Here is a 14,970-nt window from a genome sequence, read left to right as displayed (position 1 = left end):
CCAATTTGCAGATGACACTATTTTCTTTGACATTGACACTCTCGACCAAATCCACAATATCAAGGTTCTCCTTGGCCTTTTTGAGATCACCTCTAGGCTGAGATTAATTGGAGCAAGACAACAATTATGGGAATTCATATTGACCCCTATTACAGATTATGGCTGATACTTTGGGTTGCTCGATTATGACTCTTCCCTTTGCTTATCTTGGGCTCCCCCTTATCGACTGCAGGCTGTGGAAAGGGCTTTGGCCCCTGTAATTGAGAGACTTGAGCGTCATTTATCACTTGGCAACTGAGGTTTCTTGTACTGCCACTGCTCTCATTTCTGCCTGGATGCACTCTCGAAAGGAATTTCAGCAACTCTCCGCACTATCTAGAAGTTGATTGCTTAGATGTCTACTCCCCCTTCCCCCCAGTTGGCCACTTCAAGCTCAACTTTGATGGGTGCGCTCTCGGATGTTCTAGCTTGGTGGGCTTTGGTAGAGCGATTTTCAATGCTAGTGATACCGCGATTATTTCCTACTCGGGCCCTCTTGTCATTGCTGATTCGACTACAACTGAGCTATCTGGTCTCCTTAACGGACTTCATATCTTTCATGATCATTTCAGCAGGCTGCTCATTGTTGGAAGGAGATTCTCCTGTCGTCATCTGTTGATGCTCCTCCTCCACCTTCCCATCCTCGCATCATTGGCAGATTTATCTTGACATTATAGATCTTGTATCCTTGATTCCTTGTACCTAGTCCCATGTTCTCAGATCAGCCAATTTGGTTGCAGATTCTTGTGCTAAATTGGGTCCCTCCTTTCAATCCCTTGTTGTAAGGGCAGATCTCCCTTAATGTATCTTTTTCTCTCTTGAATTAATATTATAACCATTTTAAAAAAAATTAAAATTTAACTCCTTTCAACTTCACACTGGTTATTTGGATGGCTGATGAGTCCTTGGTATTAGAACTCTCAGAAGTACAGGCAGGAGTCAGTACACCATGATCAGCCATCTTACATGACCTACAAAATTGCCAATATCTAACTAGTCACTAAAACACTCCAGGGAGCACTTACATGATCAGCCATCCTCTACAGATTTCAAAAACAGGCTTTAGACAACAAACAATTAACGCTAATGTTCTAAAAAACAACAATTTCAGTACAGTAACAGCAAACAGAGATCAAATTAACTTCCCTGAAACAGCAAAGACATCAAACAACTTCTCTTGTGCAGGAAAATAGCAATTAGGGTCTCCAAAAACAGAGGTAAATTACCCCCCAAAAAAGTAAATAACATCACCAGCTACAGAAAATCGTGTGAGTAACATAGATAGGGTGAATCAGTAGCCAAGTGACTCAATTAGAAGTCCTCTAAGTCTGTGCAGGAAGGAGGGAAGCAGAAATGGCAATCTTTAACCCAGGAAGGGGCAGTAGTTCACCATAAAGGATTGAATACAGCCTTTGAAATTATCAACCTGAGGGTAGATTATGGAGAGAGAGAAAGGAAGAGCTGCTGATGGGGCAGTTTCATTAGGGGTCAGAAATTGACCCCTAACTTCTTTTATTTTTCACTTTAAGTCAAAACTTTATATACTGACTGAAATGCCCTCTTCCCCTTGCATTAAATGAGTGAGAATCTACCAACTACCCTAAGGACTCTTTTTATTTTCTAACATTAGACAGCAATGAGAAGGTCAAAGAAAATGTTCAGCCTAGCTAGATTGTATTCTTCGATTCTATTTTGGTGTTGAGTATGAACTTTTCATACTTCATGGTTGCACTTTTGAGCAGGTTAGCAATAAAGTTGTTCGTCAGACTATTGATTTCATCAAGGGGCATCAGTCTCTCTTTGCCCAAATTCTTAGAGTGGAGATATCTGAAAGTGATGAATTGACTTTGGAACAAATCAATCTTGCTGTAGCTATCCTAAACAAGGTACAATCAATTGATTTCACTTGTGAGTCTTCTTATCTGCTTTTGAAACTATACTTCTACTTCAAATTTATTTCGAAATTCCTGATGAATTGATTTTTATGGATATAAATTTTCCGTATAGGTTTGGCCTTATGAAGAGAATGATGACTATGGTTTAATTCAAGGGCTTTTTGGGCTGATGAATTCTCTATTTCATCTCGATGTGGAGTCACTTCATTTTGGTGGATCTCATGAGGTAGGCCTGTATATTTTTGTAAACTTTTATTTGGTGGGGAGGAAATTGGATTCCACGGAATAATCTTGTTCTTAAGTGTTTGTGGTTATTGTGGGATGAACAGTATCAGAAGAAATCAGAGTTGTCCGTGTTTTGGCTGTATTTTAGTTTGAGCTCCTATCTTTATTTTCTGGTCACGAAAAAAAGGCTAAGGTTGCAGGTATGTGAAGCTATATCCTTTATCTATTTATGTGTTTGTTTTTTTATTCGATATCCTCTCAATTGCAGTACAATTTTTTTCAGTTTATGGTTTTTACTTTCTACTTTATTTTCTTTGAGACCTCTTCCTCCTTGGAGGCTCTCAAGTCTCAAGGGAAAATTTGAGAAGCCATAAAAAAATACAAGTAAAAAGAAAAAAGAAAAAGATAACTAAATTTGTATGAACAAGAAATTGTACTGGAAGAAATTGGGGGAGTTGTTCGCTAGGGGAATGGTAATTTTTCCTTTGTGGTAAGAGTATTGATGGAGTTAAAGATTTGAACAACAAAGGGCGAGCACATCAGCACAACTAGAGAAATACATTCTTCTTTCTCCTTGGTGATCAGTGGGCGTTTTTGGATGTAATCATGCAATGGAGAAATGAATTATGTGAAAGTGATGATAAAAACTCTATGGATGAGTTTTAGTCATATTCCTTTCATTGCTCTTGAAGGAACCATTACTCAAGTTCAAAAGATAGTCAGACAAGACGGACCTATACTCTACGATATAGCGATTCTGTATCCAAAGGAGACAAAGCATCCAAGTTTGTCAGTATTTGAAAATAGGGAGAGAAGAACCATTGCCTGCATTATTGTCCACTCGAGGGTTGACAGAGTTTAGATGTTGATAAATTGAGTGATTGCCTCAAGGAAATCCGAGATACTTTTCAATGTGTCTTTGAAGAAATTTGGAGATATATTATTGAAATGGAGGAGAGAGGTAGAAGGGAGGTGATTCAGTTCCCTTGGGGATAGCAGTCTACAATCTAGTTTGATTTCGTCTTTGATGAAGATGCCTCAAATGGCCAACAATTCGGTCAGGCACAAGTGAAGGCTTATCCTAAAATCCTTCCAGGTTGAAGTCGACATTTTGAAACATACTTTCATGGTGAAAATAGAGAAAGAACATATCAATTGAATCATCACCATAAGGGTGTTGCTTTGGCCTTTCCCTCAGGAGGTACACCCAAGTAACTTGACTAAAGTTAAGAAATACATAAAGAGAAAAGAATTAGGGACCCAACATGGGCCCCATACATCAAAATGAACTAAATGAAAAAGACTCTTGACTCTGATTATGACTTGTAGGAAAAGAACTGCTATGGTGCTTCCCAAGTTGACACAATTGACAATCAAAAGAAAGATTGATAGGCAACGAATTATCTGATGTAGCTTCTTTGCTTATGGATATCCCAAATGTAGATGTCATAGGTATTAATGTAGCTGAATCTGTGTGTAGGAGTCACATGCAAATAGTAATCCCCATCTTTCTCTTGCCCTAAACCAATCATCCTCATTTGCAAATCTTGAAAGATGCAATGAAAAGGAGAGAACATTATTGAACATTTCAAAGACTTGTAAGTTTACTAACAAACATCAAATTGATTGGAAATTGGGAACATACGATACAAGCAATAACGAGAGATGAGCGGAAGCTTGCCCAATCCCCTCACCATGAGTGGACAAAGAAGACCCGTCTACTATAGTAATTGACTTATAGGATGGGGATGGTGACAAAGTAGAAAACACCAAAGACATACCTGACGTATAAGAAGATGCTCTAGAATCAATTATCCGAGTTAATAGATGGAGTGCAAACATATTGAAGTTGCTAGAGAGGTATTGGTTGTAGGGCAAGAGTCGAAGAGCTGAAGATGCAAGAGTAGTGGTCAAGGCATGCTGACCTAACGGCTGAAGAATCTTTTAAAGAGTATCTTGAGTGCTATTGGAGGATCCTACCTCACTACTTACATCAGCCCCTTTAATAGAAATACTAGAATTTGGGCTTCCTGAACTTGTCTCAATACTTATCAAATAAATTGTTGGTCCTTCCTCAGTGAATACACTTTCTATCTTCTCCATCATAACCTCTGCCACCATTGTCATGATTGCACCCCCTTCCTCTACTACCTCATTTGCCCTCTAAAAGACTCAAGCTGTTATGCACGCAATAACATTATTATTTTAGTTGTTTTCTTGAATTTACTTTATTTTATTTCAGTTTTAGGTGACATGGGTATTTTTGGAATTATGTATTCATAGGGATATTTTTGGAATATTTTATTCATAGGGATATTTTTGTAATATTTTATTAAACCCTAATAGGGTGAACCCTATTTAAGGGGTAAGAGTAATGAGAAGGACAAGCATTGAGAATTAGGTTAAATCTAGCGTAAACAGGCTTGAGATCACCTTCTTGATCTCGAGGTTAGGGTTTTCGATCTCGAGGTTAGGGTTTTCCTCAAAAACCCACGTATTCCTCCATTGATCTTCGTCTTCCCCATGTCTTCCAACTATCCCTACAGTAATGCATGGTAGATCCAAGATCCTCCCAACGAATCCTTGTGTTAGATCCGGGACCGTAACACCTGGTATCAGAGCGGGAACACGATGAGCCAAGAAGACGAAGTGATGGCGATGCACAGACAAATCAGAGAAATGGCTGCAGCAGGTATTGGAGCGGAAAGAATACAGAAATGGCGTGCCTCCTGGGTGAAGTATTTTCTTTCGACGGAGCAACGAGAAGCAGTCGCTCGAGAAGCTATCTTGGACGGACATAATGACCAATGGCCGGCAAAATAAAAAAATTTGCCTTCGTTACTGGCCGAAGTCCCTATAGAAGTGGCGGGCGCTGTTTTAGACGAGCAAAAAGGCATCGTTTTCGGCCTCAACATTTCCGCAATCAGCCGGCGGGACCTCTGTTTTTAGGATCTCGGAAGGGTATTATGCCCCCTCCGCGTCGGTGATGAAGGGTGGGGGTTCGACCTCCCAAAACCCCTCCTCACGGCCAGCAGAGTGTCTTCCGGTGCTTCTTCCGACGGTGTGTTTCCGAGAGCCCTCTGTCTTAGAAAATCCCCAGGTGGCAAACGGCTGCTCTTCACCACTGAACCCGGAGGAGGCTACGTCGGCGCTGATAGAAACAAGTCCGGTGGGATTTAACTTCCGGCCACCGCCTACCCCTCCCATTCCATCTCTCGGCAGTTCCGCGGGGAACCCACTTCACCGTCATTTGGGGTAAGCCTTTGCAACGCCACCAAATTTTCTGTCCCTCTGAACTTAAATTTCCAAGCTTCATGGGAGCTCCGAATGCTGGGGAGTTGTTCGACAGAATGCCTCAAAGTCATGTTGTTCGATTTCTTGTTTCTGCACAGCAGGCTAGACAGCAATGGTATGTTCTATATCCCGAGGAAGGGCCATGGTATGAATTACTAGTCATACCTCTTCGGTTTGAGTTGCTGTGTTCAATCATGATTCCAATTTCTATCAAGGTTTCTCTCGATTTTGTGACGAGTTTATGTGCAAAATTTATAGCCTGGGATGATGAGATGTATGATACGGACACCAACACCCATTCCCATGCTGCAAATACAGCAATCAGTGAGGATTTGGGACAAGTGGTGTACATTTTGACTGATCAGACAGGGACCCTCACAGAAAATAGAATGATCTTCCACAGATGCTGTATAAATGGAAAATTCTATGGAAATGAAGTTGGAGATGCCATAAACGATGCAGAACTGCTTAATGCTGTTGCTACCTATGATCCTGAGATCGTCAGATTTGTCACAGTTATGGCAATATGCAACACAGTTATTCCACTTAAAAGCAATAGTGGAGCTATAATTTACAAGGCTCGGTCCCAGGATGAGGAAGCCCTTGTTAATGCTGCTGCTTGCTTGCAGATGGTTCTCATCAACAAAAATGGAAATTTTCTTGAAGTGACACTCATTGGGTCAATTATTCAATATGAGTTATTGGATAATCTAGCGTTTCCTTCAGATAGGAAAAGGATGTCAGTTGTCGTCAAGGACTGCCAGAATGGAAAGATTCTCCTTTTGTCTAAAGGGGCAGATGAGACAATTCTTCCTTGTGCATCATCTGGGCCACAAATAAGGGTATTTGTCGAGGCTGTGGATCAGTATGCTCAACAGGGATTGCGGACACTCTGTTGGGCTTGGCGTATCGTTGCAAAGCATGGGGTGACTGATTGGACATGTATGAGAGGATGGATAAATAGGCCCATAGGTTTATCTATGGAACAGGAGATATACAAGTCACCCATTACTTTATGGCGTTATTGTCAGGTTGCTAGGTTATATCCAGAGAGATCTATACCTCTGGCAGTGTTCCAAGGTGCTAAAGGGCTGGCAATTTTAACAGTTGCAACAGCAGGGGTGGTTCTTACCTACAACAAGGGTTCAGGGTTGGTGGTTGCTCGAAGGTTGGATGGGTCTTGGTCTGCACCATCTGCCATTCTGTCCCTTGGCTTAGGGTGGGGAGCTGCGAGTGGGGGTGCCCTCACCAATTTCATCATTATGCTCCATGATTCTCACGCTGTGAAAACATTCTGTAGGCGTATGTTTTTTTCTCTCGGGGCTGGCTTGGTTGCTGCAGCTTGTGACTTCTTTTACAATTCTAGAATGACATCTTTTACATTGGAAGTGGTCTACCTGATGTTTCTGCCATCTCTGAGTCTATGCATGAGCCTGCATAGGCACTCAAGTTGCTTGAAACGGCTTTAAACATATACAACAATGCCCCAGACCAGCAAAGCACACTTGCTGGGATTGCAGAACAGAATGGGATGACTTCTATTGTGGTGAATGAATACAGCAGCAGTGTGGCTGTTTCGGAATGGAAGAAACTATTTGGTGGGTGTGGAAACATTACATGCACTGCACTAATGGGAGAAGGGGATGGGAAATCCAAATGTGTTGGATTTGTGACCTATGAGAATGCAGAAGTATGCAGGAGTGCTGTATATGTTGATAGGAATGCATGCGTGTTCATTGATTATGCTATTCGAGTGACCTTTGGGAATGCGGAAGTATTCAAGAGTGTTGTATATGTTGATAGGAATGCATGCTTGTTCATTGATTATGCTATTCGAGCTCAACCTACTGTTGGGCATGCGGAGAACGAGGAATCAGGGCTGCATGTTGCTGCTAGTAGTAGTGCCTCAGTTGAGTCTGCAAAAATAAAGTCTAGTTCTGTTGAAGATGTCAAACCAGCAGCAGAACCTACAATTGCATTTGGCAATCTTTTTGTTGAGTTAGAATGCAGCGATGATGTTGTATATGGTGAAGGTTTGCCGGTTTGTTCTATTCTTGAGGTGATATCATGGGTTGAAATTGTGACAACAGATCTGACTCGGCAATTTTCTACAGCACCAGAAGGAGAACCGTTTGAAGCTACCATAGACAAGGTCGAAGGATATGCTGATATAATTGCCATGATGCACTTTGCCAGTGGTGCTGTCAGAAGAGCTGCCTCAACAGCAGGTTTTCCTGTTCTTCTTGCTGGGGATGGTCAAGGCCATCACCCTCCACAGATTCTGTTGGGTGGAGACATAGTTCATATGCATGTTGCTGAGAAAGATGTTCTGCACGAGATGGTGAGGATTGTGAAACAAAAGCCTGATTATCATGTCAAGGAGAAAATAGTGGTCCTAGTAGATACATGGCAAGAGGCTTTTGGTGGTGCCAGGGCAAGATATCCACAATATTATGCTGCATATAGGAGCTGTTGCGTGCTGGAGCAGTATTTCCTCAGAGACCCGATAGGGCAGCACCGACTGTGACTATATACAATGGGCAGGTTGTTGAGCTCTTATCAAAAGGAGTAAATGTGAGTATATACAATGGGCAGGTTGATGTCATATGTGCAACTAAGGAAACTGACGCATGGATGTTTCTGCCATCTTTCATGGCTACTAGTGCTTCTAAGGGGCTTGCTTACATGGACTTCAGCGGTGATGGCGGTTTCTCTCAGGCCTTGGAACTCAACGCGGTTTCTCTCAGGCCTTGGAACTCAACGGTTCAGATATAAATGGCTACAAAATAACAGTGGAAGAGGCTAGGCCAAGGGGTGACACACATGATGGTTTCAGACCTCTTAAGTGTTTCCGGGTGCAACAACTGGAGGGGGTCAGTGCTGCTGAGTCTTCTCCATCCCAGGGGGTTGGTCCTGATGTTGTTGCTGCCAGGCTGGCAAAGGGTAGGCCATGCAACCTGGCCAATGGGGGCCGCCGTGAGGGGCTGTTTCACACCAGTCTAGGATTGCGGAAGGGCAGAGCTGTTGTTTGGGGAGATGTAGCGACATTCGGCACACATCCCTACAGTCAACCGTAAAAAAAAAAAAAAAAAAAAATCCTTGGGTGGAATGCTCTCGCGTTGGGGCGCCGAGGGAGCGAACATAGCGATCACGGATGCTACTTGGGCACAGGTGGAGACGTCGGCATACAGACCCTACTTCCGAGTTTGAGGATAAGCTTGTTCTTCCGGGGGATGTAATGTTATGCACGCAATAACATTATTATTTTAGTTGTTTTCTTTAATTTACTTTATTTTATTTCAGTTTTAGGTGACAGGGGTATTTTGGGAATTATGTATTCATAGGGATATTTTTGGAATATTTTATTCATAGGGATATTTTTGTAATATTTTATTAAACTCTAACAGGGTGAACCCTATTTAAGGGGTAAGAGTAATGAGAAGGACAAACATTGAGAATTAGGTTAAATCTAGCGTAAACAGGCTTGAGATCACCTTCTTGATCTCGAGGTTAGGGTTTTCCTCAAAAACCCACGTATTCCTCCATTGATCTTCGTCTTCCCCATGTCTTCCAACTATCCCTACAGTAATGCATGGCAGACCAGTAACCCGTGGCAGATCCAAGATCCTCCCAATGAATTCTTGTGTCAGATCCGGGACCGTAACACAAGCCTAGGAAGGTTAGGTGGGATATTAAGGGCAGTTGCATCAAGTCCTTTTGTTCTTTTTCCATTCTTTATAGCCTCTTTTGCCCTAAGTACTTGATTGAACGTCTTTTCTAGTATGGCCATATCATCATCAACAAGAATTTGACCACGTATAGCACATCATATTCTAGCCTTAAACCATCTAAAAACCGGGCAACTTGAATTTGACCCTTCTCTTTACTTAGCCTAGTAATATTTATAGTGAAGGATGAAAAACACTAATCTCTTGGAACACACCTCGCATCTCTATACAACATCCAGTCGTCTTGTCACGACAATACATACTAAAGTACTAGCTATATAGGTCATATACCCTAGAAAAGTTATTTTTTGAGAAAAGATAATGACTCCAAGGTTTCCCATATCTCCTTTGAAGTGGTATAACACATAACTTGGCTACTCATCCATGACCCCATGTTATTTCATAGCTAGGTCGTGATCTGACTATCTTTTACCTCCCAATCTTTCCTAGCGAAAGGGGATTCTCCCTAAGATATTTCAATTTCCTTTTAGCTTTCTGAAATATCTTGATGGACCAGGTCTAGTTCATGTAATTCCCTCCATTCAAGTTAGTAGAGGTAATCTGAATGGTGTGAGAATCCTTTGAGTTTTACCTATTTGACACCTTAGGAGTAGTAACAATGTCACCAGCATCTGCCATGACTACTCTTCCAAAAAAATACCAACTACACACTAGAAACAACTCCACATATCCAAGTGGTTGTTGCATATAAATTTCCTCCTTAATATCAACATTAAGGAAGACATTCTTCATATTTAGTTGAAAAAATAGGCCAGTTAGAGTTAGCAACAAGAGATAATAATAGACGTACAAAGTTGAGTTTGGCAACGTGAGAAAAAGTTTCTTCATAATCAATACCATAACACTGAGTATTGCCTTTAGCCACTAGTCGGGCTTTAAAGTAGGCCACGGAATCATTCAGATTCTATTTTACAGTGAATATCCATTTACAACCGACTGACTTTCTTTCAGATGGTAGGGGAACTAGTCGCCATGTCTGATTCTCATAAAGGGTTGTCATCTTTTCATCCATTCCTACTTTCAATCCTGGATGTTGTAGGGCCTCCTGATAAGAGTGAGGAATAGCAACAAAAGAAAAAGAGGCAAGAAACTGATAGAAAGACGGAGATAACCGATGGGTAGATAAAGAATTAACAATAGGGTGTGAGGTAGATGCTCGTGTGCAAGCCCTAGGCTCTTTCTGAAGAGCAATCCATTGGGTATCAAACGGAGGTCCAAAAATAGGAGGTGAAGATGTAGAACTCAGCTCAGAGGGGTTTGAAGACTCCACAGGTGTAGTGTCGGCCAATGCTTCAGGGGATGGAGCAGCTACATTATCACGGCCATGAGCTGTTGAGTCATCAATGGCAGCAAGTAATCCACCAATAACCTGTTTTGTCTTCAGATTCTGAAGAACACACGAAGTAGGGGAAAAAGTAGTGGAATAATTAATTTTTTTTGTTAGTTGATTGACGGATAAAAGATTTAAGGACAACTCAGGAACAAAAAGGACATCTTTCAAATGAAGGGTAGGTGTAGCAAATGTGGATCCCACCCAACGCATCTTAGTTTGGGATCCATCTGCTATAGAAACAAACTGTTAGTCAAGCACGAAGATATAGAACTTGAGAGGGTACCTTTACCTATCAAATGCTCAGAGGCCCCAAAATCAATAATCGAAGATGGAGAAGTAGCTGAACACAATACTTGGTATAGTAGTACCAGCAATAGGAGAAGCCTCGTTTAGTGAGGCCTTGTTGCTAGTAGTAGCCATTATATGCTTTATCTTTTGAAGTAGCCTTTAGTGTTTTTAAGAGCCATCATAGTGCTGAATTCTTGAACAACCTGGACCCTTAAAATATTTTTGTATCAAACAATACCCACCGAGGGTAATCAACCACAATAGCAGTCTCGGTAAAGAGCTTATAGCACATATCATAGTTGCTATTATATAGCAGCTGATAAGAAGGAAATAATAAAGGTCCTTTTAGTATAACAAGGACACATGAAACAATTTTCAACAAGTCCAACCATAAATAAGGAGGATGTACACCAAGTAATAAGCTGTAACCGAGTAAGAAGCAGCCAATGATATTTTGATCCGACTATCTACTTCTTATCCTATTGCTAATTCTTTATCTATCCATCGGTTATCCCCGTCTTGTTGTCAGTTTCTTGCCTCTATTTCTTTTGTTACTATTCCTCAGATAATGCCAAGGACATTTTGTTAGTAGACCTCCAATCCTTTTGCAGTAGTAAAGGCTTCATTCACCAAACTTCTTGTGTCTACACAACGCAATAAAATGGTATGGTTGAAAGAAAAAATAGACACTTTCTTGAGGTTGCCCATGCTCTACTACATCATATGCATATGCCTCATTTCTACTAGAGTCCCGCCTGGAAACCCTATGCATTTCTTTGTGTCACAATCAGGTAGCTGACCACATAACAATTCGTCTTCCATGAAAAACCAAACATAGAACTGGACAATGACTTCATTAATGAGAAATCATCAATCGGATTAGTTACTCCTATTTTTATAAAGGCACATTGTAGCGTATCATTTGTTCTTTGTGATATTTATGCCCCATATTGAGGGGGGACTATCACATGCATAAATATTTGTGTTTAGTGGTACAAAGGCAGTGTGCTGTATGACAGCCGCTCAAACTTCTAGACAATCTTTCTTCTCTTCTCTTTCCTTTTCTTTTTCATCAATCCTCTTTCTTATTGTTGACTATCTTTTCTGTGAGTTTATTCGTGTGTTCAATATTATCTGTGCTAGTAAGTTTCATTGCAGCTTTTGTCTTCAGTAACAATTTTTTGGTTTATTTATTTCCTTCTGGTTCTATACAGTTAACGCAGATCTGGTATTACAGGTGTCAGATGGTCTCAGTGACCATGAAGTACCAGGACAAGCTATGCAACCCACATTGATATCATTGGTTTATCTTTTAGGTTCTGTAACTATAGCTCTTGAGAAAGCCGCTGAAGAAAAATCCCTGCTTCTTAATAAGGTGATATTTGAAGCTTATTTTTATTATTGTTAATTCATGTAGTGGATATGGCTCTAGATTGCAGTTGTCTGATGGATCATTAATTACATCTGTAGATTGAAGACATCAATGAACTATCGAGACAAGAGGTTGATGAAATTATCAACATGTACATGCTGCATGACTGTATCTTACCATCTGACAACATCCGTAAGAGGTGACAGTCTTTCACGTCTTCTTTTTTGTTTCTTTTGAGAATGATGAGAATTCAAAATAAAAAGGTTAATGTCGAAATTAATAAGATTAAAGAAGGAAAGAGAGAAGGTAGAAGAGAAGAGAACAAGAGAGATGGTGGAGAAGAGTGCGTGATAGAGCACTAGTTATGTTCAAAATGAGACTCTTACCATTATTCATTTAAATAAAGATATGTCAAGTTACAATAATGCCCCTCTATATGTATACCCGTAGTCCTAGCTCCAACTCAGAATGAAATGAAAGTTGAAACACACAAGCTAATTGCTAGGAACATACAACCATAGTAAATCACCAAAATACCTTTTACATGTATTTCAACATACTATGAGAAAATAGTTTGGATTTTAAAGTCAAGTCTTTTTTCTCAATATTCTATTTCACACAATTTTCACTGATGAATTGTTTCCAATATGGTGATGTCAATTGACTTTAGCCAGAATTTTTGTTATTTTTTTCTGCAATAAATTTTTCCAAAAAGGTACTGCAATAATTGAGTTCTCAATCATGTTTAAAAGGAAAAAGACATTAGCTTCAAACATTAATATCATACGTTGATTCACAGAATTTGTTGGTGAGTTTTCAACAAAAAATGTGTCAGTTATGTTCTAAAAGAGAGAATTATGAGACATTCTTTCTAGCAGTTTCCCTGGGATGTTGTGGTCTAAGTTGTGCTCTTGTCGTTAACATTTTGCTTCAAGGATCATGGGTGTTTCAAAGATGATGCCTTCTTAAGGAAACGGGTGCTTTCTGTCACAGGAGGTACATTGCAATGGTTGGAATGTGTCAGACTGCCGGGAACAGAGAGCAACTCATACATCTATTGCTACAAGTTGCAGAGCATGTGCTTAACATTTTCGTTGTTCATTTTCAAGAGAGGTAAGGCATTCTAGGATTGCTTGTCTTGTGGAATTTGCTACTTTAGTTTGCTCTATTGGAATTGTTTTCTGCAGTCCTGCCATTCCAGAATCCAGAGACACATCCAAAATGATCGTACTACCCAGTTCCAGGACCGATTCAAGAGAAGATCTCTCCTTTTTGTGCACAAAGCTGTTTTCTGCTTTGGAAAGACTTGAATTACTCAGTGTGGTATTTCTTTCCAGAAACTATCTTGAAATCATTTTCATTTTTATTTACTTCATTGAGAGAATAAATTCGAGGGATCAAGGGAAAAAAGAAAGGAGAGAGGCTATCAAGTTAGACTGTAGACGATCTATCCTGGTATTTATAAAAAGTAAAGATCCTTTCAGTAACAACCCTTAATTATAAACATACTGAGATGTGTGGAAATGAGAATTGCTAAGCAACCTTTCTTAGTGAATTTTGAAATCCACTTTAATATGTTTTCTTCTTTTATAGAGTACTTTATTATTAGTGTTCTGACTGCAGCTTGATTGGCACAAAGTTACCCTCTCAACTACAAAACCAGTTTATAGAAACCTCTTTTTAAAGGTTACTACTAAAAAAGACATTTTTATATTATCTGTCAATAGCCCAACCATAATTTCCATCTTTATAAATAAGCACTCTATGGAGTTTTAATATAGGCATGTGCCTTGATGATGTTGGGTGGACTTTTTAGAAATAAGGAAAGGCGTCAAAATTATGAAGATTAAAAGTGATTTGAAAAGACTTGGAAGACGGGCAGCCTAGCAATAATGTGCCAATTGTAGAAATTGCTTAGATATGAAATTATAGAGAATTAGGAATTTGGTGAAAAATCTCTAGTTGCTGAGGATGTCCTGGGTTTGTTTTTTTGGAAGGTATGCTGTGTTGCTGTTAGGAGCCTTTCCTATGTCATTAACTTAATTACTGAAGAATTTCTATCATTTGAACTGAAGAGTAGTTCTAGTCAGTTATGTTGGGTTATAGTTATTGTTTCCAACATTGGCGGTATTATTAAGTTGGTTTTGAAAGATGTGTATACACCAACCTTGTTGCCCTGATAAAAGTCGAAATTATCATGCCACCGGTGATGCTATGCCAAACAATAGTAGAAAAAATGTTCAGTATTTTATGATTTTCGTTTCCTGAAATCTGTTTTGTGCCACTATTTTGCAGGACAAAGTAGGACGCAGCTTAAAAATGTTCAGGAGATTGTTGAGCTCCCTCAAGGAAATGACTGTGTGGAAATTGTCTTCATGAGATTTAGGTGAATGTATTCTCAGTAAATCAAAACCTGAACCAGCTAGCTAGCTCGCAGGTCTCATCTATTGTATAATGTACAGGCAATATTTTTAGCAAAAATCTCTGTTGCTCCGGCGGTCCACAAGTCTGGCCTTCAGTTTATGAGTCAATGATTTTTATTTTTATTTTCCAAATATTTTCGACACATTATACAAAACTGTTGGTGCCCAAGGGCGACACGTTCGTCAGTCATTTCTTACAGGCGCTTCTTATATAAAGAAGAAAAATATATCACCTCGCAGGTGTGATTTGGGTCTATCAATCTTACGAAGGCTTGCTAAGGTTTGGGGTGTTTTTCTGTCATCCAACTATCTTAATCATGTTCGATATTAATCTTAAATCAAGGTGAATTTT

The 14,970-nt window shown here is 39.9% G+C and overlaps 1 protein-coding gene across 3 annotated transcripts in view; it reads left to right on the top strand.

Moving 5' to 3' along the window:
• The window catches only part of LOC137940108 (nuclear pore complex protein NUP205), a 120,525-nt gene extending 105,790 nt beyond the window's left edge, over positions 1–14,735 (top strand). The window contains exons 38-45 of one of the 3 annotated variants that reach the window (XM_068785032.1): positions 1,782–1,925; positions 2,047–2,160; positions 2,264–2,359; positions 12,061–12,198; positions 12,294–12,394; positions 13,189–13,308; positions 13,383–13,513; positions 14,491–14,735. In XM_068785032.1, coding sequence (XP_068641133.1) covers positions 1,782–1,925; positions 2,047–2,160; positions 2,264–2,359; positions 12,061–12,198; positions 12,294–12,394; positions 13,189–13,308; positions 13,383–13,513; positions 14,491–14,585 — 939 coding nt within the window. In that variant the 3' untranslated portion in view covers positions 14,586–14,735. Of the gene's footprint in view, positions 1–1,781; positions 1,926–2,046; positions 2,161–2,263; positions 2,360–12,037; positions 12,199–12,293; positions 12,395–13,188; positions 13,309–13,382; positions 13,519–14,490 lie in introns of those variants that run through there. The other 2 variants (XM_068785033.1, XM_068785034.1) reach the window with 2 other exon arrangements.
• The last annotated feature ends 235 nt before the right edge of the window (positions 14,736–14,970 follow it).

This window comes from Aristolochia californica, unplaced genomic scaffold (assembly GCF_029961685.1).
Source record: "Aristolochia californica isolate CCGP_79_NKW_82.1479 unplaced genomic scaffold, dmAriCali1.0.hap1 SCAF_9, whole genome shotgun sequence".
Classification (NCBI taxonomy): domain Eukaryota; kingdom Viridiplantae; phylum Streptophyta; class Magnoliopsida; order Piperales; family Aristolochiaceae; genus Aristolochia; species Aristolochia californica.
Note: the sequence above shows the minus strand (reverse complement) of the source record. Positions and strands in the feature narration are given on the sequence as shown.